Genomic DNA, 24,519 nt, shown 5'->3' with positions numbered 1-24,519 from the left:
GCATTATCTCCCTGGATTGTGTAAGTCTCCTCTGAGTATAAAAACGCTCCATCCTACAAGGGAGCTCCTTAGGCAAAGAGGTAAACAACAACAAAAAAGCTTCAAGAACTCCCTGAAACTGAACAGATTCACTAGGCCCCTCCCTGCCCAGCTATAAAGAAGACTCTCAGAGGAGAGCTACCTGGAAGACATTTAGACCATCTACAAACCCTCCAGTGTGTTCCAGGTTCCCAGCTTTTGTGAGCTGTCACCCATGCTGGGTGGGCCTTGGTAATGCAGCTGTCTTGATGTCACCACTGCTCCTTTCAGTAACCCCTCACCCATACTCTTATAAGTAACTCCAAGAAAGCTCACTTGTTCACCAAACTTTGGTGTTATCTGTACCACTCAAAGTAGGTCTGTCATGGGTTCCCTATCTGGGGTGAGTAGACCAGTATGTTTCATCTCCCCCAGAGAAAGTTTGTCACATAACACCCTGATCATTTTCAACTCCAGGAAGTAAACTATCTGTAACACTATAAAGGCCATCTTTACTATAATGGCAAAAATGTAACTGCTCTTTCATTATCAGTAAGAACTATTGTCTAAAAAGTGTTACAACCACCAAACACCAGAGTCCTGGTGCAGACAGGCGTCTCAGTACTTAAGAGCACTGGTTGCTCTTGCAGAGGACCAGGATTTGGTTACACCCTTTGCAAGCTCACAACCACCTCTAAGTCCTGACCCAGGGAATCGGATATCCTCTTCTGGCTTCTGAATATAGCAGGTACCCATGTGTTGCACAATATACATGCAGAAATGAATAATACTGTAATTTTAATTTTAATAAGTACCTTAGCATGTTCCAGGCCCTGGGTTCCACCCCCAGCTCCCTGAGACAACAAAAGGGATGGGAGGTACTCATTCACAGATCTGTCAAGATTACCTTTTGACCATTAACAGAGCAGGAGGAGGAGAAACATAAATAGAAGCCACACCCATGAAAGTCTAGTTAGGCTAAACATTAGTCTAAAGTTTAAATGGGCACATTACAAAATATATCCTACTATGGGATGGTGCCAGCCTGCATCGTGTTAAAGGCCTGACTTTAACCATCTGGCAGGTACACTCAACAAATACATGTGCTGATCTCAAATAACTAAATACAAGTCATTAGCCAAGAAATGACTAAATACAAGTCACTAGCCAAGGGCTTAGGACTCCTCACAAATAGCCCCACAGGCACACTACAAGAGATGCACAGTATCTTTTCTTCATTTTTACTCACTAACCATCAGTACACACCTCAACTGCTAAACCAAACGGGGTGTTTTCTACCTCAAACTCTCCAGTTCCTCTAACATCCCCATTAGGGCCCTTTTCTCAGCTCAACATGCACCAATGGCATAAAAATGCTCCATCCCTGGCCATAAAGTGAACACATTAACTAAAAAACAGAATTCCTCCATTCACCGCACTTTGGAAAGGGGTTAAAACCATTCACGTGTCAAGCCATTTGGTGATTGATCTGCATTCTTCAAGCCACTTAAAAACAAAGTGATATTCTCCAGAAGAGCCAAATTACTTCCTCACTGTCGACTCCACTTTATCCCAAAAGGATGAACATTTGGTAAGCCAACATCTGGCGGTGTGACACCTAACTGTAGAAAGCAGAGAAAGGAATGAAAATTGGGCCAGATGTCAAAGGTTTCACAGACACATGGTGGGCAAGCACAAAAAGAGCTGAGCAGAAACCAGGGGATATACACATGCTAAAGACAGAATTGATGGTGTTCTACACTCCTGGTGTCCCAGGACAATCCTGTGTGTTTGGCTCTTGAAACTACTCAAGAGTACTACACTCAGAGTTCTCCAGAACCAAATCACACATTTACACAGTTCTGCCCAAGTCTCAGCTATCAAAAGGAACAGTCACACTCATAGGTCTTACATTCTAATACTACTTGTCATGGTAAGTTTAAAAATCTCAATACACTCGGTTCTACTCGACAATTATTTTTGCTTCATCCTAAGTAAACTATCTGTTAAGGCTGGCTGCTGTTTTTTATCCCTCACATGACAATAAGGTAGAAGAACTGAAAAACAAATATGTCCCTTTCAACAAACTAATAAAATAAGAGAATTACTGAGCTGGCTTTGGTGATGGTGATGACTTGTGTTTATTATGAGACAGGGTCTTAAGTTGCCCAGGCTAGCTTAGAACTCACAGAGATCTACCTGCTTCTGTTTCCAGAGTGCTATGATTAGAAGCATATGCTACCACAACTAGCTGGGTTAGTCTGTTGTTGTTGTTGTTGTTGTTGTTACTTAAAAATACAGGGCCAGGTGGTGCTGGCACACTCTTTTAATCCCAGAACTTGGGAGGCAGAAGCAGGTGGATCTCTAAGTTCAAGGCCAACCTGATATACAGGGCTACACAGAAAAACCCTGTCTCAAGAAACACACACACACACACACACACACACACACACACACACACACACACACACACAAATGGGGCTGGAGAGGTGGCTCAGAGCACTTGCTTTTCTTGAAGAGGACACAGGTTTGATTCCCAGGCTACATTCACAACCATCTGTAACTACAGTCCCAATGAATCCAATGCCCCATTCAGACACCAGGCATACAAGCAGTTCATCCTTACAGACACAGCGCCTTTCACATAAAATAAATAAAGCAATTAATTTTTACAAATAATTTTCTAAACCAGGTGTGGTGGTGCATGCCTTTAATCCCAGCACTTGGGAGGCAGAGGCTAGTGGATCTCTGAGTTTGAGGCCAGCCTGGTCTACAAAGTGAGTTCCAGAACAGCCAGGGCTACACAGAGAAGCCCTGTCTCAAAAAAAAAAAAAAAAAAAAAAAAAAAGTAACTAAATAAATAATTTTCTACCTGCAAGTTTGTATGCACCACAACTGGGCAGATACTCCAGAAAAAAAGTAAACAAATACTTAATAAAATTGTTAGCTATTTAGGGTGTCAAAGTCCTGAGTATTTTTTTCTGAGCTCACAGGTAGAAGACCTTGGAGAAGCTTAGGGATAACGGCCAAAATTACAGGTACCAGTCATAACACAAAAATAAAAGCAGGATAGAGGTCTAAGGATACAGCTCAGTACTGGAGTACCTGCCCAGCTCATGCAAGGCTCTAGCCTAAGTTCCCGCCTCAGATCAGCAACACCACTGCCCAACATGCTGACCTCCCAGTGCTCCGGAAGTTAGGTTTAAATTCTAAGAAGCACAAAAGTGTTTAAATCAAGTAGGGGGAAAAAGAGTGCAGAATTCCAACCCACAGTTCTGCAGTACCCCAAACACTGCAAGTTTTCTGACTGCTTTCCCCAAATCAGCACTAGCCATCACAATCATGGCCATCGAGGAATCTGTGCTTCATCGCTTTCCAGTGCATTACACAGTTCCTTTTAAAGTTTAAAGCTAATACCTTCTTAGACCCTCACAAAGCTTCGCAGGCGTGTGGACTGTGACTAAGAAGGCAGGAGTGGGCATCACAAAATTTCCTGCGTGGGTTAAATGAACGCTAAATGGCTTCCTATTTAACCAAGTTGTGTGAACTTTGATGTGCTTAGCTCACCAAGCAGGCATTAAACTGGGCTTCTGAATCTATGGCCCTGGACCAGCTAACATGCTAATTCTGCCTCCCTCCGCTCAGGACTGGGGAAACCAAGCACAAGATAGAAAGAACCCTACCAAAAATCACCTCTACCTATCAACGCCAAAACATTAGGCCCAAGGTCACTGTGACCAGAAGTCTTTGCATCCTTGGTTGTTGTTTAGGGTGTAATAGCCAGCTCTCAACTGAGAGAAATCTTTAATATACCCAGGCTGTTTAATGGGATTTGTTTTAGGGATTAGACAAGGAATTCCCTAATGGCTAATATTCTTGGGAGATGTTGAAATGTTGAGTGGTTATTAGTCCTTCCCAATTCCACAGCTGCCCTATAGCATCCACACCTCAAGCCACTGCCCAACCAAATCAGAATGCCTTTTTAAACTTCTATTGTACACAGAGCTATAGTGACCTAAAGTGCCCCCCCACACACACACCTAGCTTCAAGAATCTGTCTCCTTCAAAGATAACCTTCTAAGGAGAGAGAATCTTGGGGGGGGGGGGATGGTGGGAATCTTGTCATCTCCCAAGCACTTAGACGAATTTTGTCCAAGAGTGCTCACTCCACACCTGGGAGATGACTGGTATCTGTGATCTGCTGTCAATGTGCAAGGAACTAGATCAAGGGTTAAGTAAATGTAGGCAGATGTCACTGCAAGTGAATTCCCCTGAGGGCAATAAGATGAATCTGGTCGTGTTCCTAAGCAAGCTTCATAAATAATACCATTTACTATGTAGGGAGTGGAGTGGAGTGTTTGCTGTGAGAGAAGCTCTCAGGCCTATTAGGAGAGTAAGATCACTATGAGTACATTAGGAGTTTCTGTGATTTCCATATCCCAAACTTCTGTTATTGACCTTCAAGGCCCCCCAAAGGAATTCGTACAACACTTTCTGTGGTCTCAGATTTTTCATTGGCAACCGTCTGGCACCTCCTACCTACACTTCTAGACCACCTCCTGTATCAACCCCAAATCCTTCACTTAACAATTTTGGGACCAATGACCACTGTGTACTTAGCAACCCAATCTATGGCAGTGCACTGTGAAGTGGATGCATTCCCAGCCATTCTCTACAGTGGCTGACATCAGGAAGTGTCTGTTCTGTTCACATGTTCTTTCTTTCCTGAAAGAATCCCCCAAGGGATGGAGGCAGAGAGGACAATCCCACTCTTTGTTGCATTTCTGAGTAGCAGACTGTGCGTCTATGTTAAACATCCCCTCCTTCGGTGCCAGGAATCACGTAAAATCAGACGCACCTAAAGCAGTCTACCATGCTTGTGTCACTGGACTCCCACAAGCAGAAATCCAGTCTTAGTCAATTCTGTAGCTCAGCAAAGTAAAGTGACTGGCACTAACAACTAGGTGCTCATTAAATGTTAGCTCGGTGGTACTGAAAAGCTGTCACTGGAGATACCATTCAAAAATATGCTTGAGGCCCTGGATTCATTCCCCAGCACCACACATCCACAAGGACAATCTCACACACACACACACACACACACACACACACACACACACACACACACACGCGCACGCGCACGTAGAGACAAGCACACACAAAGAGACAATCACACAGAGAGAGAGAGAGAAAGAGAGAATCTCACACACAGTTGTAGAATTTCAAAAGGAAAAAGCCCTCCCTTTTATCAATCTTTCCAAGAAGTTATGGGGGGAGGGGCAAAACTCAAAAGCCACTGTTACCTTGGCTAAAGCTCCCTCCCTTTCTCTCATCCTCAATAACAGCACCCTGTCCATACTTCTAAATAGCACTATCAGTCTCTATTCTTGAGCTTTTCCCTAACAAAACTGTGGGTGAAACATACAACTTTTACTTATCGTTGCATTCCCCACATCAAAGCGGCATTATTCAAGAAGATGTACTGAATTAGCTAACCTAACCTAAGCAGGACGTTAAGGGGCACTTTTCCACAAATGCAATTACTACTTACTAATTTCTCAGCTAAAACTACCTTCTTCCCAGGTGAGCCAGGCAGGGCAGCTCTCCTGGGAGGATAGATGGACTTGTTTTTCTAAGGGGTGTGGGCATAGCCAACAGACCACCTAGGAAGCTGTGAGGAGGTTTCTCCCTCTCTCCTGGGATTCAGCAGTGGAGGCGGGGAGTGTACAGTGCAGGGCAGTTTCTGGGAGGGGATGACTCTTCTCTGGGAACCTCAGGAAAGCCACAACCATTATCACTCAGGTCAGACAGTCGCCAGAGAAGCAACTCAGCCTCCGAACTAAAGCTAAAATAGGAGGGAAGGCTGTATTCCATTACTGAGTCCTGGCAGGTTCCCTCCCAAGTTCTTCACATTTCAAGAATGTGAAAAAGCCTGAGGTCGAAATCCCTGATTATTTATACCTTAAAATAAACTACCGTGTAAAAGCGGAAACCTGACAAATGGAGACATAAAATAAAAGGGACTGATGACAGGTAAGATACTCCCAGAATACAAACCATTCATCACTTCTTTCTGGGGCTTCTTCCGAAACCCCATCTCCATTCCCTACTGCAAAAGTTGTTCCTCAGAGGCAGCTGACTGAAAAGGAAAATGAGGATTTCGGTACCCAAAGAGTTTCTCTCAGTACATGGCAAGAACCTCTGCATTAAGTTGGAAAGAGGACACACACATGCGTCCAGTCGGCCACCACAGGCACAGAAAGTCTTGGGAACCGACACCAGGGCGCTCCACACTTTCCCCTACTTGCCATTTCATCTCAAAGCCAAGTGACTTCAGAGAGGCCACAAGCCATAAGAGCCGTCCTAGCCTTTCTTGCGCCTGGGTTCCCCCAGGAGGACCCTAGCTATCTATAGCCCAGAGACCAAACCCGGGCACAGAGGGGAGCCACGCGGAGCCCACCCGCTCCCACGCAGCGGCTGGCCGCCAAGTCCTGGAGGAAACTTACGCGCAGCCATCCCGACAGCTCCCGCCGCGGTGGAAAGCCGCGGTCTCCCCGCACCGGCATCTTGCGCGCTCTTATCGCACGTCCTCCTCGCCGCGGCTCAGAATCACAAGCTGCAGCGGCGGCCCGTACGCCACCACGGGGAGCCTCCCCTTTGTCCCTCCTCCCGCGGCGCAGCCGGCCCGCCCCGCGCCTAGCTGCGCCCACGCCGGCCGCCGGGCCGGGGAAACTCCAACGGCCGCTACCACCCTCGCCGCCGGGGGATGGCTCGCCGGCGCCGCCCCCGAGACCCCGCGGCGGGCAGCGTCATGCGCGCCGACTCCCGGCCGGCGACGGAGGACCTCGGGCGGTAGGAGGTCCCCGAGTTCGTGCGTCCCGCCCGCACCCCCGTCTCGCTGGCCGGATGGTTCGCTCCGCCGCGCGCTTAAGAGCCAGCAGGTCCGGCCGAGCGCGCGCCCGGGGAAGCGCTGCGCGTTGGCAAAGCTGGCCCGCGGCCGCCCAAGTCCTAGAGGTCGCGCGGCGTCCCGAGGGACACCTTTTAGAGAGAGCATCGCGGGGCTTCCCACAGGCACCGCTTGTGTTCTCTTCTAGACAACAACTGGGGGAAAACCCCGAAGCTTTGCGTCGGAAGTGGCCCGCGGGGTCAGCCGGCACAGACAGATGTTGCGCCCCAAATTTTGCAGCTCCACTGCTAACCCAGATTCCAAAGGTACAGAGGTCATAGAATTAAATAGTAAAGCGGGCCTTTTTAAGGCACTTGCCGGCCAGGTTACCTCCTTGGCATAACGCCAGCAACTCCAATAAAGAGATTTGAAATCCCTCTCTGTCGCCAGCGTGCGTATAAAAGACAGTAGTAGGTCGTAAGGCTGATGATCCGACAGGATTTATTCAGTCCCCCTTTTGTGCAAGAATCGTGCGCTTTAAATAAACTGTCCTATTATAAGAGCACATCAAGTATTTAAGAGTCAAAAACTGATACACTGATTAAACACGTGATTTGGAGTTAGAAGACAAAGCGTTGCCCACCGCTGTCCGTCCCCTAAATTGGAGAGCAAACTCCAGCCTAGGCCCATAAATTGATAGGTAAGAAGTTAAAAAAAAAAAAAAAAAAAAAAAAAAAAAGGTCTGAGAACCCCATGACGAGATCCAGATGCTGACGGGCTCTCTGAGAAGTGGCTTCACTTCCTGTCTAATCAGAAGTTTGGCAGTATATGTGGAAAAACAAGTCTTGCAGATGCTGCCCTCAAAAGCTTTATGCTGCTGGACTCCTTTGGAGTAGGAAGTCCACACCTCTGAGTAAATGCTGTGAGTAACATTTCCCACTTTATCTTCCAGTCTCCAATGGGACGCGGGCTGGTCTTCCTGAGCGGCGCGTTGTATTACTCTCCTGATCTAAGTGCCTATTTAAAAATAGTTCCCTAAATTAGGTGGTGCTGGCTTACAGTGGTAATGACAGCACTTGTGAGCCAGTCACACCTTACTTTCACGAGCTTATTACGTCAACAAAGCATCAACAAAGGAAGAAAGGCTCCAGAACGTACTAGCAATTACACCTGTTAAATGGTTACCTTTTCCTCCCTAGACTGGAACTGTCCAATTTGAGCAGCCCTTGCCACCTGCCTGTATTTACATTTCACTTTCAGTTAGCTAAAATGAGAGGCAATGAACATTTCAGTCTCTCAGTCATACTACCTACATTTCCAGGGCCGACAGCCGCTTGTGCCTAATAACTAGACTGAGCAACCCAGATACAGGGTATTCCCATCGTGACAAATAATGACAGATTTATATGCCATAATACCACTTCTTCTGGCACAACACCTGTAAGTAAGCATTCTATAAACTTGATTCAATTGCTACACTTTTTACCCCCTTCTTTTATTTATTTATTTTTCTTTTGGTTTGTATGTTTCTCTGTGTAACCCTGGCTGTCCTGGAACTCACTTTGTAGACCAGGCTGGCCTTGAACTCACAGACATCTGCTTGCCTCTGGAGTGGTTAAATGTATGCCACTACCTCCCAGCTGCTACACAGGCTTTGTGATGGCAGTGTAATCCATACAACTCTGGTATGTGTGACAAGCTCTTGCTATGTAGCCCAGGCTATCCTCAATCCAGAGATTTGCCTGCCTGAAGCTTTGAAATGCAGAGATTACAAGACATACAACCACCATATGTGGCCCTAAATTAATGCCATTCTTCTGAGAACTGAAAAGCAATGTATTTCATGGTGATACAATATTTCAAACCCTCTCCTGGAATTTGTTTAACCTCTGTGTGTGTGTGGGGGGGGGGTATGGTCTCAACTATGCAGATCAGGCTATCCTTCCTCCTGCCTAAGGAGTCCATTACAGGAGACAATCAGCAAGCAGGGGGAAAATAGAAGCTCCTCCTTCATAAGGGAGGATGGGGTCCAGGGCAAGCTTCCCAGAGATGACTTGATAATTCAAACTAAGAAGCAAGGATGCACATGTGAGACAAAATAAAAGGAAAAGGTCCTCTAGGTGAAAATAACAACATGTATAAACAAAGAACATGGACCTAGCAGCCTTCCCTGAGGGTACCATGATGTGATGTGGCCCAGGACAGCAGATGTTAGCGCCTTTACAAAAGCAGGATTAAGTTAGGTCTCTGTTGTCTTCTGGGAAGATAGGTTTGGCAGTTAGGATCTGGGGAACGGTGGTAAGAATTTAGTCTGTATCTACTCCTATTGTGGAAAAGCTGGTGACCTGTGATGTGCCTCTGAAGTCAGATGGCATTAGACAGAAGGAAGCCGGATTCAAAAGAAACTGAGGAAGTGGTTCAGTGGGCTGGGCGACTGAGCAGTTGTGAGAGACAAGAGGGAAGTGAGCCCAGCATGACTCTTCTCAGGTTTGTGGCATACTTACATAGACATTCCTTTGACCACAGTGGAGAATTCAGGAGAGGGCCCTTACCTTGGGAGGGGCCTCAGGAAGGATAATGAATGACTTTAGTGAGACACAACCCTCAAGAGCAATGTGTCACCCATGTGGAGATGTTCAGTAATGTTCAACTCTGACCAACTATGGGAGGGATTAATGAGCACCTGGATAGAGAAGTGTGGGAATCATCGATGAGTATGAAAGTTGATGTTTTGAGAAGGGAAGAGCCTATTCACACAAAGATGTAGTTAGAGGCAAGGGTGAACCTGCCTATAGGAATGCAGGGAGTATTATGAACTCTGCAGGACAGACAGCAGAGCAAGCCCGAAAGGGCAAAAGAAACTTTCTGGGGGATGAAACAGTCATGGGAAGAGTGAGTTCTGGGAAAGGGAATGTAACCAATAACACAGAACTGTGAGGAAGTCAATCATGAACTGACTAGGACTGCAAATGTAACTCCCTTGGTACAGCGCTTAGCCAGTATGCACTGAGTTTGAGCCCCAGCACAACATAAACAATGTGGTGGCACACTCGGAGGTGAGGGAGGGCAGGATAGAAGTACCCTCAGCTATGAGTTGAAGGCCAGCTTGGGCTATACGACATCATTTCTTTTTCAAATAAAAAGCAAAACAAAAAAATAGAAACTCTGGACCTAATTGCTTCACAGAGACCCACTGGTAATATTGGCCAAAGCAGTTCCAATCTTTAGTTCCATTACTTAGCTTAGTTTCTGTTCCCAACCAGGGCAGATGGACACCATCTATGTTAAGTCCTACTTAAGGGAAAGCAGGTCTAGCATTAGTGACCTATGTCTATATAATCCCAGCACTAAGGCAGGAGGAGAATCCTGAGTTACAGGCCAGCCTCACCTTCCCCAGGAAGATCTACAAAAAAAAAGCAAAACAAAATAAAACATTAATACAACAAGTCAGGCCTTATCTACTTGGGGGGGGGAGGGGAGTTGTTCAAGGTCATGACCTGCCTGGACAATAGAGTTACTTCAAGGCTAGCTTGAGCAATTTAGTAAGAAACAGATTAGGGTTATAGTCCAGTGGTAGGATGCTTGCCTAGCATGTGTGAGGCCAAGTCCCATCTCCAGTATAGACAACAGCAAAAGGTTAACTGCAATATGAGAAAATTTATATAGTAGGAAGAATAATGGCAATGTTAACTGTCAGTGAAAAGGAACACAAGTTTTAACTAACCTGTGATAACAGTAAAGCACGAAACTACATAAAAGTATCAGAAAATATATGGGAAAAAATGTTTCAATGACAGCATTATGAATCACATTTTCCTTTTAAAATTATACTCAATGTTTGTTTTTTTGTAAATTACAATGTATAAGGTTTCTGAAATAGATTAGTTGAAACAACTCAGTCTCTGCACTCTGGAGGCAGAGCAGGTGGATCTCTGTGAGTTCCAGGCCAGACTGGTCTACACAGTGAGTTCCAATTCAGCCATGGCTACATAGTAAGACTCTGTCTCAAATAAATACACAAAATAAAACAACTCAAACAAATGCATTTAGACAAACAATGCATTTAGTCAGATTTCCTGCAGAATGCTAACATTTGCTCACCAGGAAGATAGAGGAATCTAAGCAGGAAACCAGAGCATAGTAGCTGAAGTAAGAGTGTCCCCAACTCAAGTTCTGCCTGAATTATGCAGCCAGTTCTAGAAATCAAACCCACAAATCAGAAGTGGGCGGGGCAGGACTAAGTGCTTGCCTAGTATGTGTAAGCAGCTATCCAGCCATTGAAGAAAAAACATTAAGACTTCATTCAGATCTATATAGAGATATTCTCTCCTCCCACCCAACCCTACCCCCACAGAAAATGTGTGTGTGTGTGTGTGTGTGTGTGTATGTATGTATGTATGTATGTATGCATCTCTGTATACATTTTCAACATGGTTATGTAGTTTCTTCAGTTGGGGGCAATGTAAACTCACCCTGAAAAATCTCTAAGCTCTGTATAACTCTGTATACCTGAGGCAGACTTGAATCATACAGATCCACCCCTTCCACATTTCTTGAATGCCTACCTTAACCCCTAGGGTAGGTAGATAGAGATAAAGACAGCATATAACAGGGAGTTGCCCATGGTATGATGAAGAGAAAGATAGACACACAAAAGATGACAACTGTGATCCCTGACACTTCTCCTTCCTGGTGGCCCTCCCTGCACCTCCTCATTCCAAACGTTAGTTCTTAGTCACCACCCTCTCACCTTGCAGGACACCACCCCACTCGCCCAAAGCTACTTCAGGAGTAGGGGAGGGGGCACCCCAATTTCTGCTCATTCCTTGGCTTCACATTTGGCCCTTTCAACCTCAGAGATGGTTAAACTATGCTTGGTTGGTTCATCTCTTTCTTTTGGAGGGACTGGGGACTGGTGACTAGCTACCTAGCTTTCCAAATCCTACATTACTAAAGAACTGTTTACTTGAATATGTAACTTCTAGTGCCACACATTCCTGCCCAACCTGTCTAACCTGATAGAATAATGATTTATTTTTCCCATCCCGTCTCCCCTGTGATCGAGACAGAGTCTGGAGCCTCACAAGCACATGCATACTAAACATGCAACGGATCACAGAGCTCCATCCTCAGGCCCTAACAACAGACTTGTGTGGTCCTAATTCAAATCACAGCAGAGATAAACAGGTGGCCATGGCCCCAATACAAGAAATCATGGAGTATTTTATAGCTCTGCAAATATGAGCAAGACACAATTATATTTTATATGCATCAGTGATATCCATTATTTCACATACCACCAAAAATTTAATAAAAATATAAAAATAGAAGTGGATAATCAAGAAAGTAAGTAAACTTAGAAATTACAATCCGTGATAAATACCAGACAAAAACCAGAGGAAGGGTGATAGTCTAATTCCCAAAGCCATAGTCATGCTATTATATCATTCATAATGGTCTACCTTGAAGAAAAAACTATAAGGTATATGGCTGGAATTATTGATTATATTTTATATATTATATATTTCTATATATATTTATATATATTACAATATTATATAAATGCATTATATTATACATATATACACTTGGTTATATTTTAATTGATGTAGTCTGTTGTGATTTCACAGCTGTAAGAAAGTATGATCAGTAGCATTTCAGCTTAGATGATATCATGATCAGAACAAAAAAAAAGCCTTAAAAATTGTAAGATTTTATTTTTATTTATGTGTGTGTGATGTGAGTACCCATAGAGGCCAGAAAAGAGTATCAGATCCCCTGGAGCTGGAGTTAAAGGTAGCTGTAAACCCTCTGACACACCCTCTGTAAGAGCAGTAAATACTCTTAACTGCTAAGCCCCAAGCCTTGGAAATTTAAAGAATTACTCCTAGGATCTAAAACTACAATATCTATAAAGTGGTGAAAATTGCTGTCTATGGACTGGAGAGATTGCTCAATGATTAAGAGCACTTGTTCTTACAGAAGACTGGGAATTAAACTCCCAATACCCATATGGTAACCCTCATAACCATTCAGAAATACAGTTCCAGGGGATCTGATGCCCTCTTGTGATCTCCAAAAGCAGGCAGATAGTACAAATATATACATACAGGCAAAACACACATACACAGAGAATAAAATGAGAAAAATGCAGCCAGGTGTGGTAGTGCACGCCTTTAATCCCAGCACTTGGAGAGATAGAGGCAGGTGGGTCTCTGTGAGATTGAAACCAGCCTGGTTGACAGAGTGAGTTCCAGGACAGCCAAAGCTACACAGAGAAACCCTGTCTCAAAAAGAAAAGAGAGGGAGAGGGAGAGAGAGGGGGGGGGAAGAAAGAAAGAAAGAAAGAAAGAAAGAAAGAAAGAAAGAAAGAAGAGAAGGGAAGAAGGGGAGGGGAGGAGAGGGGAGGGGAGGGGAGGGGAGGGGAAGGGAGGAAGAAGGCAGAAAACGAAAGAAAAATGCTGCCCATGTGTCTGTCCACACAAACCACTGAAGGTTCCAAAGTTAGTTAAAATTTCTTGTGCTCATATACTTTCATTATTAAAAAAATCAATTTTATGGTCATTAAGTCATCCAACATGATTATAAATATGGTCAACTTAAAAAAGGAACAAAATGGAAATATGACAGTGTGGCAAAGATGACTTTAATTCCGAGTCACGGTGTTATAAAGACTGCATGCAGAGGGCACTTTATTTGCAGGTTCTCGATGCAGCACTTAGAAGCATGGAAGCTAAACATGAGCCCATTATAAACTAACAGACAGTTCTCAGACTTCCGGCTCTTGACAGACTGAAGACCACTGCTTTACCTGTGCAAACAGTGTTTCTGGTTAACTGGAAAGCAAATTGCAGCTCCCTGCTTCCAGTATGTTCTCATGCCATTATGCAGGGAAAGAGGAGAAAGTTGTCCAGATATTTCAGAATCTCGAGGAGCAGTGCACCCAGGAGCATTTTTCTGATGAATAAACTAGAACATTACAATAGTTGCTATGGACAACTTGCACTTTTGTTAATTTTTACACCAGTTTCTATAAAAATGGCTGAGTAAATACTCAGTAAAAAGCACTGAACACTTCAGAAAAGCACAGACAATTCTTTAAACATTGATTAAGCTGTGTGTGTATGTAGAATTGCATACATACACATACACACCTGTATATATACTCACACCTGCACACATGTACATACACACATGCATACATACACTCCTACATACATCCACATATACAACTGCACACATACATGTACACACAGGCATACACATGGACATGGAGGGGGGAGTAAGATCCTCATAATGGGATGAATGGATTCGTTACCATTTCTCGCCTTCCTGACCCCACACTGCCCCCCCACACTTTTAGGAAATGTTATACTAAGAAACAAAGTCTCTTGCAGCCAACAAAAGTTGACGATTTTCATCAAACACTGAATCTGGAGGACTGAAGAGATGGTGCAGCGGTTATGAACACCGGTTGCTTTTCCAAAGGACCTGGGTTCAATCCCCAGCACCCACATGCCAGCTCACAAGCACCTGGAACCCCTGTTGCAAGGGATCTAACATCCTCCTCTGGCCTCCAAGGGCACTGCACACACACAATGCGCAGACATTCGTGCAGGCAAAACATGCAAACATACAAACTGATTCAATTAAAACAACAGAACTCAACCGCCCAGCATGTTGACCTTGGACTGCCTAGTCTCCAGAACTGTGGGAGATGCACATCTGTGCTTTGAGTCCCACCACCGTGTGGTGGATTTTGCTACAGCAGCTAGACCTGAGACAACCTCCAAGGTCTGCTGAGGTGACCCCGCCTTCAGTCTCACAAGCTCACTGCTTCCTTTGTGGCTGTGGCTTCTTTCTGGGACCCTGCCTCTGTCATTCCTGCCCCAGAATCTTCATTGACGCTCTTTTCCTGCGTCTGTTTGTCTTGGTTTTTTTTTTCCCTTTCCTTTCTTCTTTTGGTTTGTGTTTGGGGAACAAGGTCTTCATAACCCAGACTGGTTTACAACATGGGATCTTCCTTCCTCAGTCCCACGTTTACAGATGGGCATGGGCTTCCTGCTTAGATTCCTTTCTGTGCCTGAAATAGGAAGCACCCACTTGAGTGGATACCAGGAAGTGATGCCCAGACAAAAGATCTAAGTTATAGATACAGCAAGGAAATGGAGTTGAAGAAACAAGCCTTTCAGGGACAGAGGACTGGTATGAAACGGCCCTGGGTGGTCTGGCTAGGGAAAGTTCAATAGGAAGGCTGGGGCCAGAGAAAGCAAAGGAGCTGATTGCCCACGTCTCCCTCTTTTGAACTTCATTGTTATCACTGGCAATACAGTGCCATGAATGTTACTGCTGCGACGAAAGATGTTACTGTAAGTACAAAGCAGTCAGACTCACAGGGATAACTTCTTGGCAAATGGTACCTTCCCACTGCCTTCTCTGCCCGCCCAGAGAAAACATCCCCAGCCACAGCACCCTCTGCCTGGTGTTAAGGACTGGTAATATTTCTGAGTGTGATGAGTTTAGTTGACCTCACAAGTGACCAAAGAATTGGCTCTGCAGTTCAGATTCAGCTTTGGCCTAGATGGTTTAAGAGTCTGGGAATGGGGCCAACAAGACTGCTCAGTGGGCAAGGCTTGCCCTGCTGCCGAGCCTGACAACCTGAATTCCATCCCCAGGGCCTACATGACAGGAGAGAAGGGATGCCTGAAAGTTGTTTTTTGACCACACATCTATGTGGCACATATATGTTCTCTCTCACACATACATACATAATACATACTTGTTTTTAAACACTCTTGGGAGACCTGTAGTGGTTTTTGGGATGAAATTTGAAGTTGGAAAGAAGCGGGTATAGTTCTATGTGGGCCCTGGCTTTTAGGAGACTTCCAGGGCAAAGCATCAGGTTTGTCCAGGCCATTGGCAAAGGCCAAGATAGTACCCAGCCTTGTCAATAAGGGGATGGGACAAAGCTTGACCCAGTGATGGTAGCTATGTGTGGTTGTCTGAATGAGAATGGCTTATGTATTTAAATGCTTGGTCTCCAGATGGTGGAACTGTTTGGGAAGGATTAGGAGGTGTGGCCTTGTTGGGAGAAGTGTGCCCCTGGGGTGGGCTGTGAGGTTTCAAAAGACTGGCATCATTCCTAGTTAGCTGCGGATAAGGATGTGAACTCTCGGCTCCTGCTCCCGCACCATGCCTGCCTGTCTGCTGCCACACTCCCCACCATGATGGTCATATTCTAAACCTCTAGAACGATACGCCACACAAAAAAAATCTCCTGAGTTGCCTTGGTCATAATGTCTTTTCACAACAATAGGAAAGTAACTAACACAGGAGCCAAGAAGTATGGCCTTGGTTGGCAGGCCCTGCTGGGAGCTGCTCTTTATATAAAGGACTACTTCCTCCCTCGAAAGGAGCAGGCCCAGCACTCTGTTACCCAGGGTTTGCTAGGTCTCTTTTCAGGGACAAATGTTACCTGTTAGCTTTGTCCTGCAACAACAACAACAAAAAAAAAAGCAGAAACCCCAATCAATAGATTAAATTCATAGTGTGTACCATACACTATATTAAGACAAGTAACATAAATCTTTTTTAATTATTTATTTTTATTTTATGTGCACTAGTGTTTTCCTACATGTACGACTGTGTGAGGGTTAGAGTTTCCTAGAACTGGAGTCACAGACAGTTGTAAGCTGCTGTGTGGGTGCTGGGAATTGAACCTGGGTTGTCTGGAAGAGCAGTCAGTGCTCTTAACCTCTAAGCCATCTCTCCAGCCCCCAATTAACATAAATCTTACAGCAACTCTGAACACTGGGCATTAGTGTCTCCACTTAGCTTGTAAAGAAGCATGCCTTTAATCCCTGAGTTCAAGAAGCAGAGGCAGGTGGATCTCTGTGACTTCAAGACCAAACTGGCCTACATACCAAGTTCCACAACAGTCAGAACTATATAGAGGCCCTGTATCTTAGTTACTTTTCTATTGCTGTGAAGAGACACATGACTAAGGTAGCTTATAAAAAGAAAATATTTAAGTGGGAGCTTGCTTACAGTTCCAGAGGGTTAGTCCATGACCATAACGGCAGGGAGCATGACAGCTGGAAGGCAGGCATGGTGCTGTAGCAGTAGCTAAGAGCTTACATATGTCAGAGAAGGACAGAAGGACAGACAGACAGAAGTGAGTGGGCTTTTGAAACCTCAAAGTGGCATGAGGCACTAATTAAAAGAGCATGCCCCTCCCCACACACACACACAATGACAACAAGATCCTAGGCCCACATAAGATTAGATGAGTAGGTATAGTGATATTTTATGATCTAACAAAGCTTGCCTGAAGATCCGACTGCAAGACTAGTCACACTAGTGGCCACACCTTTAATCCCAGTACTCGGGAGACTGAGGCAGGTGGATCTCTGTTAGTTCAAGGCCACACCCTGAACTACATGAAATTGAATCTGCCCAAATGAGAAGCAGAGCTCACACAAAGGTGATCCCAGCATTTGGAGTCACACGTCTTTAATCCCAGTGCTAAGAGGGTGGAAACAGAAAGGGATATGGCTGGGCCAAAAGAGGAATATCAGGAATATATGGAATATAAAGAATATAAGGAATATAAGAACAGTCTGAATAGCAGTCAGTCTGAGGCAGCCTGAGGTTTGGTGGAGACAGGTAGTCTGAGGAACAGTGCAGTCTCAAGATGCAACCTGAGAGGACAGGATCGCCCTTTCTGTCTGAGCCTTGGTAGAGGTGAGAATTCTCTACTGTCTGCCTGCGTTGCTTTTCTGATCTTCAGCTTGAACCCCAATATCTATCTTTGAGGTTTTATTATTAATTCCAAGTAGAATCGTGCAACAATGGGGTCTGAGAAGAGTCCAGAGAACTGATATTTCTAAGCTTATACTTCTATCATCACCGAGGCTTGGGGGAATTCTGCTAAAGAGACATCATTAGACTTCCCTGACATGTGACAGGAAGACTGCCATTTTGAGACAGTCTGGCTTCTTTGCCTAGGGCAGCCTTAAAGTCCTGCTCTTAAAAGATCCTCCCCAACCTCAGCTTTCAAAATGGATCATGTGTTTATCCCATTGTTCCCATTCCTGCAAGTGTCTTAGACTTTAGAAAAGAAGTTATTTGCAAATCGTTGTATTTGGTCTACACAAGAAAAGTCCTGGTACCATCCTCCAGTACTGTGGTGGTTGGAATGAGAATGGTCCTATAGGTTCATGTATTTGAATGCTTGATCCCTAGTCGGCAGATCTCTTTTGGGAGGATTGGGAGGTGTAGCCTTGTTGGAGAAGTCTGTCACTGGGAGGTTTCAAACGTCTATACCAGGCCCCCTACCACCATTCTGCCTCCAATTGCAGAACAGATATAAGCACTCAGTTGCTGCTCAAGCACCATGTCATGCCTGCCTGCCTACGGTTACACTTCCCACCCTGAGAGTCATGGACTCACCCTCTGCAACTACAAGGAAACCACGCACCCCATAAATGTTCTTTCTTCCTTCATTCCTTCCTTCCTTCCTCTCTTTCATTCATTTATTTTCATGACAGCATCTCTCTGTTGAGCCCTAGCTATTCTGGAATTCACTCTGTAGACCAGGCTGGCCTTGAACTCACAGAGAACCACTTCCTTCTGCCTCCTGAGTGCTGTTTTCTTTTTATGAGCTGCCTTGGTCATAGTTTCTCTTCACAGCAGTAGAAACGTAACTAAAACAAGTATGTTTACTTGTGTACACATACACTTGGATGCCAATTAATTACTACTTTTATGTACATGGTCAATGTTTAGTTACTCAGATCCTACAACAGCTCACCAAAGGCAGTAAAATGAAGTGCGGGTGGGGTTCAAGGCTACAATGCCAGCACTTTGGAGACTGAGGCAGGAGGGTAAGGTGTTTGAAGTCAGCCTGAGCTACACAAAGAGACTATGTCCAAGTTCCAAGAGTGTCAGTGGAACATTTTGTTGTTGTTGTTGTTGTTTTGAGACAGAGTTTCTCTGTATTGCTTTGGAACCTGTCTTGGAACTCACTTTGTAGACCAGGCTGGCCTTGAACTCACAGAGATCCGCCTGCCCCTGCCTCTGCCTCCTGAGTGCTGGGACTGAAAGTGTGGGCCATCAACTCCAGGAGAAACATTTCTTAAAAGATCCAGTTAAAAAGGAAACAAAATAAAAATAAATAGGCAAATAAATAAAACTTAGGCTGGGGCTGGGAACACAGCTCAGAGTACAGCCCAGTAATAAAGAAAAAAGAGTAACAAAATGTCACTTGTGAGCCAAGTGCTCTAGGTCACAGGAAGCACACTCTCCACCTAGATGTCTCTAAATAGGGAAGCATATACTGAGTCTAACTCTACACCCAGGTGTACAGAAGCTCTTTGTGACCTGTTGTGCTGCATATAAGAATCTTAGTGGGAGGTGTTGGAGAGATGGCTCAGAGGTTAAGAGCACTGGATGTTCTTCCAGAGGTTCTGGGTTCAATTCCCAGCACCCACACGGCAGCTTACAACTGTCTGCAACTCCAGTTCCAGGGGATCTGATATATTCACACCAATGCACATAAAATAAAGTTAAATAAATTGAAAAGAAAGGATCTTAGAAGGCTGGATGTAGTGCCCTACCTGTAGGTACTAAAGAGGCAGAGGCAGAGGCAGAGGGGTCTGTGTAAGTTAAGGCCTGCCTGGTCTACCCAGGAATGTTTCTGGGTGGGGGTGGCACATGGCTTTTATCTCTATGAGATCAAGGCCAGCCTGGTCTATAGAGTGAGTTCAAGGGGAGCCAAGGAAGGCTACACAAAGAAACCCTGTCTCAAAGAAGGGAAGAAAAAAAAAATGTTGCTTTGATGGGAGATGTCATTCTGTAAATATGTTTCTCTTATTGGTTAATGAATAAAAGCTTTCCTTGGCCATAGGAAAGCAAGATAGACAGGACTAGGAGACAAGGAGAAGTAGTAGAGAGGAGTAGAAATGTAGGACAAAGAGGAGTATGAGGTCCAGACCCTCTCTCCGGTAAGATAAGACCACATGGAAACACTTAGATTGATAGAAATGAGTTAATATTTAAGACGGAGCTAGCCGATAAGAAGCTCTAGCCATTGGCCAACAGCTTCATAACTAATAGAGTCTCTGTGTGTTATTTTGGGACTGACGCAGCCCTGGGACCAGGCTAGTGGGAAAGTGCTTGTAACATTGCTTGGCTATCTTTTCATAGAGCATAAATCATCTGTAAGAAGACACCCCGACACATTATTCTTTAAAGTTGTTCTTTGAACTGAACTTGAGACTGTCAAGATACTTACATTTTAAAAATTTATGTTTATGGGTGCTTTATCAGCATATCTGTGTACTACGTGTACGCCTGCCATCACTGGAGGCCAGAAGAAAGCATCACATGCCCTGGAACTGGGGTTACAGATGACAGTAAGCCACCATGTGGGTGCTGGGAATAAAACCAAAGTCCTGTGGAAGAGCAGCCAGGGCTCTTAACTGCTGAGACATCTCTCCTTATATCCTTATATAATTATAATATCTCGTAATTTTCTACTTAAGTTGTATTAATACATTAGTATTATAATAAAATGAAACTCACATTATCTCCAGATTGACAGCTGCCATCCCTACAGTGGTCACCAGTGAAGGCACACATCATATCCTGGCCCCAGGTAGATTCCTCTGAACTGCAGGCAAGCACTGACTCTTGGTACATTACAGCTATGACAAGGCTGCCCTGTGCCCTCACTACAGATTAAGCAAAGCTGGCCTCAGACACCTGCCCTCTGCTGAGCCCTCTTGCCCCTATCATCTACTTTTTGTGACCACATGCCAGCCGGGACCCACTGGCATCCCAATTTTATCACAGCCCCATCTCTCTCCCTGCTTCTCCCGGTGTATATTAAAGTGGAGTAAACGGTGATCGGGATGCCTGGCTTGGGTGCCTCTGCCCCAGGACATCTGGGAGACTTTGCTTGGCAGTGTTCTCATGTTCTCAGAGGCTGACTGCACCAAGCTACTCCCACACTCCTGGAGTCAGCAGGGTGAGAGCCCCAAGAAAGGTATGCAAAAAAAAAGTCTTCCCCAACGAGGATGTGTGGCCCAGGTCAAAACATACAAATAATTTTTTTTTTTTTGCTAGACAGGGTCTCATTATGTGCCCCAGGCTAGCCTCAGACTCACAGCAATCCTCTTCCTGTATAATGAGTTTGAAGGCATGTATCATCTCACTGATTTCCACAATGAAAACTATTCAAGTTCCAGAGTGCATGTGACTTTCCCTGCCTCCTAAGCTATGACCTAGTTGTTTGTTTGTAAAGCAAGTTTGGGACTCAGTAAAGATGCCTTGCAAAGGCTTCAGCACAAGGGTTGAGAAAGGCACTCGGGAAGTCATACAAAGCATATCCAAGAGTATCTCTAAGAGAGGTGAAAAAATAAGGCAAGCCCAAGTGTGGGTCCCAGCTAATCAAGAGAGAGTCTTTGATCTGTGAGTTTATGTTTGTTTGTTTTGTTTTTCAAGACAGGGTTTCTCTGTGTAGCTTTGGAGCCTGTCCTGGAGCTCACTTTATGGACCAGGCTGGCTTTGAACTCACAGAGATCCGCTTGCCTCTAAAGGCATGTGCCACCACCGCCCGGCATGTTTTGGTTTTTTCGAGACAGGGTTTCTGGCTGTCCTAGAACTCTGCAGACCAGGTTGGCCTTGAACTCAGTGCTGAGATTGAAGGCATGAGTTACCTTGCCTGGCTGATTTGTATTTTAAACAAACTAGCCAAAGGGTTACCTCCAAGACATCTCCATGTTCCTTGAGATTTACATTCCAAACACCAAATTCCAAACTCGGTATCTTGCCGTTTTTATCAGGAACAAGTTTAGCTATTACCCTAGCAGTCTATTTCCCACACATCCTTTCTCTTCCTTGACTGGTTTGGTATTAACAAATCAAAAAGTAGGAACTGATTTCGGGAGCCTGACTGCTATGGGGAAGCCTTGCCAGTCATAGTTTAAAAAAAAAAAAAAAAAAATCAGAACAAAGGACTTTCCCAGGAGGAACCTGCTGGAGCCTGAAGGACATTTCTACAGCTTGCAATGCTAGTTTGGAGTTTGGATCCCTCAACCATAATACACTTGTTCATGTACACACACACACACACAGAGAGAGAGAGAGAGAGAGAGAGTTTTGAGGTTTTTAAAGTTACACAGCTCAAGTTCTTTTGTTACAGCGTCTCAGAGAACTGAGACATTCTTTGCCATATTCCATGCTGACCTTCCAACTGATGTGACTAAATTAGCAGATCCCATCTAGAGCTCTGATTTCAGAAAAAAAGCATTTCTGCTATCTAGATAAGCAAATTTCCTCACATTTGAGACCTTTCAGAACTCTGTACAGAACATCCCAACAGACAAACCCCACTGATAACCCCACGAATTCAGTGGATGAGATGCACTGCCATTCAAATGTGCTCATTGGGTCTAAATACAGAATGTCCTCCAGTTTCACGTGGTAAAGATTAGGTCTCTAGATTTGAGAGCTGCTAGAAGCTTCAGGAAGTAGGGCCTGGCTGTTGGAAGTTGGTGATGGGATATGCCCTTGTGACCGACCATATCTTGTCTTGTGTCCTTCCTATCTCTATCTGCTTCCCAGCTGCTGTGAAGTGAGCAGCCTCTGTAGAATGATACCACAGACCCAGAAACCCAGAGCACGATGACCACGGACTACAAACTCTACTCTTCTTCAGTTGTTTATGTCAGACTTTTTGTCACAGAACCAAAAATTTGAATAAAACAGTCTGAGGCAACCAGACTCCAAGAAAGGCCTTGCAATGTGCCTGGTCCTTGCTGCTGGTTCAAGCTGACTTTGCTGTGAATCTGAGGGTCACAGGCATTAGACCTGTGACCATACAGAAAGAAAGCCACAGCCTGGGCCCTGAACAGCCTCCTGTCATTCGGGAATATGCTCCAGTTCTCCAAACAGGAAGGAGATGACAGCTGAAGCAGATAGAATTATGAACCAAGTACATGAAGAAAAAAGTCCAAGCCCATGCAAACCAGCCACAGCCGAGCTACATCAGAGGCTAAACCCTACGTCCAGCCCCATCAGGGCCAGCCACAGACGAGCTACATCAGAGGCTAAACCCAAACTAAGGATTGGTACACCCAAAGCATCTGTTGAAATAAAGCCTAATACTTTGTAAATCTTGTCTAATTCATCCTTAAAAGTGAGTCCATAACAGCAATACTCGCTCTGAGCTCCTCACTAAAATTGAGTACAAAATCCATCCTTAGAAGCCAGTGTGCATTTTTTTATTAGTAGACTCCCAAGTACCTCTCACTATTACATAATTTTGCCATATTGATGATGAACTATCAAAATGCCCTCCAACTGCAGATACCAGGCACACCAAGTTCCATTCTCCCCAGCTATTCATTTACTTTGAACCATAAGAGATCCATATAGCTACACATATGCTTCAGCCAAGAAAATGCCGCACCCAACCTTGGCAAGATGCAACAGATGCTCCCCATGGCTAACCCATCACTCCTCCTCTTTGGTTTTTTTAAGCAAGAAGGGAGATTGAGCCTAAGGTCCGAGCTATGTCTACAGCCCACAGATACATTACTTCAGCTCTTCACTCAGTAAAAAAGATGTTACCATCAAAATTCTCCAGAAAGCCTACATGAACATATGGGCAACTTTGAAAATAGTGACCTTATCTTAATCAATGGTGTGAAATGACAGATCAAATTTTGGGGGTGAGCCAGTGACTAGGTTACTAAGACACAAGTACCTGGGAGGACAGGCTGTAGGTGGACACTGGTCTGGGATCCGCTGCGTGCTTGGGCCTGGTGCTGTAGCCTGGGTGCCAGTCCCACTCACAGGGAGAGGACAGTAAGGTGGTGCTCCGCACCCTGCAGGAGACAGTATGGTTACTAAGGGCCCCCTCTCAGCTTGATGAGATGTGCGGAACACAGTGACATTTGAAGTATCACAGCTCACCCCATTGTGTGGCTTTTAAATCTACACAGACTTACACAGCAGGCTGTACAAGGAATCCACTTCACAACACCTATTATCCCGCAAAGAAACCCAACATCCACTGACAATCACTCCCCAGCCCCACAATTCTCTCCCTGCCCTCTGACCCTAGGCAATTACCAATCTCATTTGTTTCTAGAGATTTATCTATTTTTTTTTTTGTAAGTCATTTCTAAAAAAAAATATTTTGACTTTCTGTGTATGGGTTTCTTGCTTACATGTACGTATGTCTGGGTACCATGTGTACGCAGTACTTGCAAGGGCCAGAAAAGTGTGTTGGAGCCCCTGGAACTAGAATTATGGGCAGTTATGAGCCACTATGCAAGTGCTGGGAATTAAACCCAGGTCCTCTGCAATAGCAACAAATGCTTTTAATTGATGAGCTGACTCTCCAGCCTCCTAGGATTACCTATTTTGTGTATTTCATGTAAATGTCATTTACAATAGTGACAGTTATATGGCAGCTTCTCTTTTATTTAGCATTCCATATTTGAGGTTCCTCCTTAGCATTGATCAGAACCTAGTGTGTGTGTGTGTGTGTGTGTGTGTGTGTGTGTGTGTGTGTGTGTGTGTGTAGAATTGCCTCTGTGGTTAAA

General features: G+C 44.7%; 1 protein-coding gene across 3 annotated transcripts in view; it reads right to left on the bottom strand.

Moving 5' to 3' along the window:
* Window positions 1–23,799, bottom strand: part of Tjp2 (tight junction protein 2) — a 91,103-nt gene extending 67,304 nt beyond the window's left edge. For 2 of the 3 annotated variants that reach the window (XM_051200128.1, XM_051200131.1), the window contains exon 1: window positions 6,525–6,669. In XM_051200128.1, coding sequence (XP_051056085.1) covers window positions 6,525–6,584 — 60 coding nt within the window. In that variant the 5' untranslated portion in view covers window positions 6,585–6,669. Of the gene's footprint in view, window positions 1–6,524; window positions 6,670–23,675 lie in introns of those variants that run through there. The other variant, XM_051200129.1, reaches the window with a different exon arrangement.
* Between the last annotated feature and the right edge of the window lie 720 nt (window positions 23,800–24,519).

The sequence above is a fragment of the Phodopus roborovskii genome, unplaced genomic scaffold, assembly GCF_943737965.1.
Source record: "Phodopus roborovskii unplaced genomic scaffold, PHOROB, whole genome shotgun sequence".
Taxonomy (NCBI): domain Eukaryota; kingdom Metazoa; phylum Chordata; class Mammalia; order Rodentia; family Cricetidae; genus Phodopus; species Phodopus roborovskii.
This window is presented reverse-complemented; position numbering and strand designations above follow the sequence as displayed.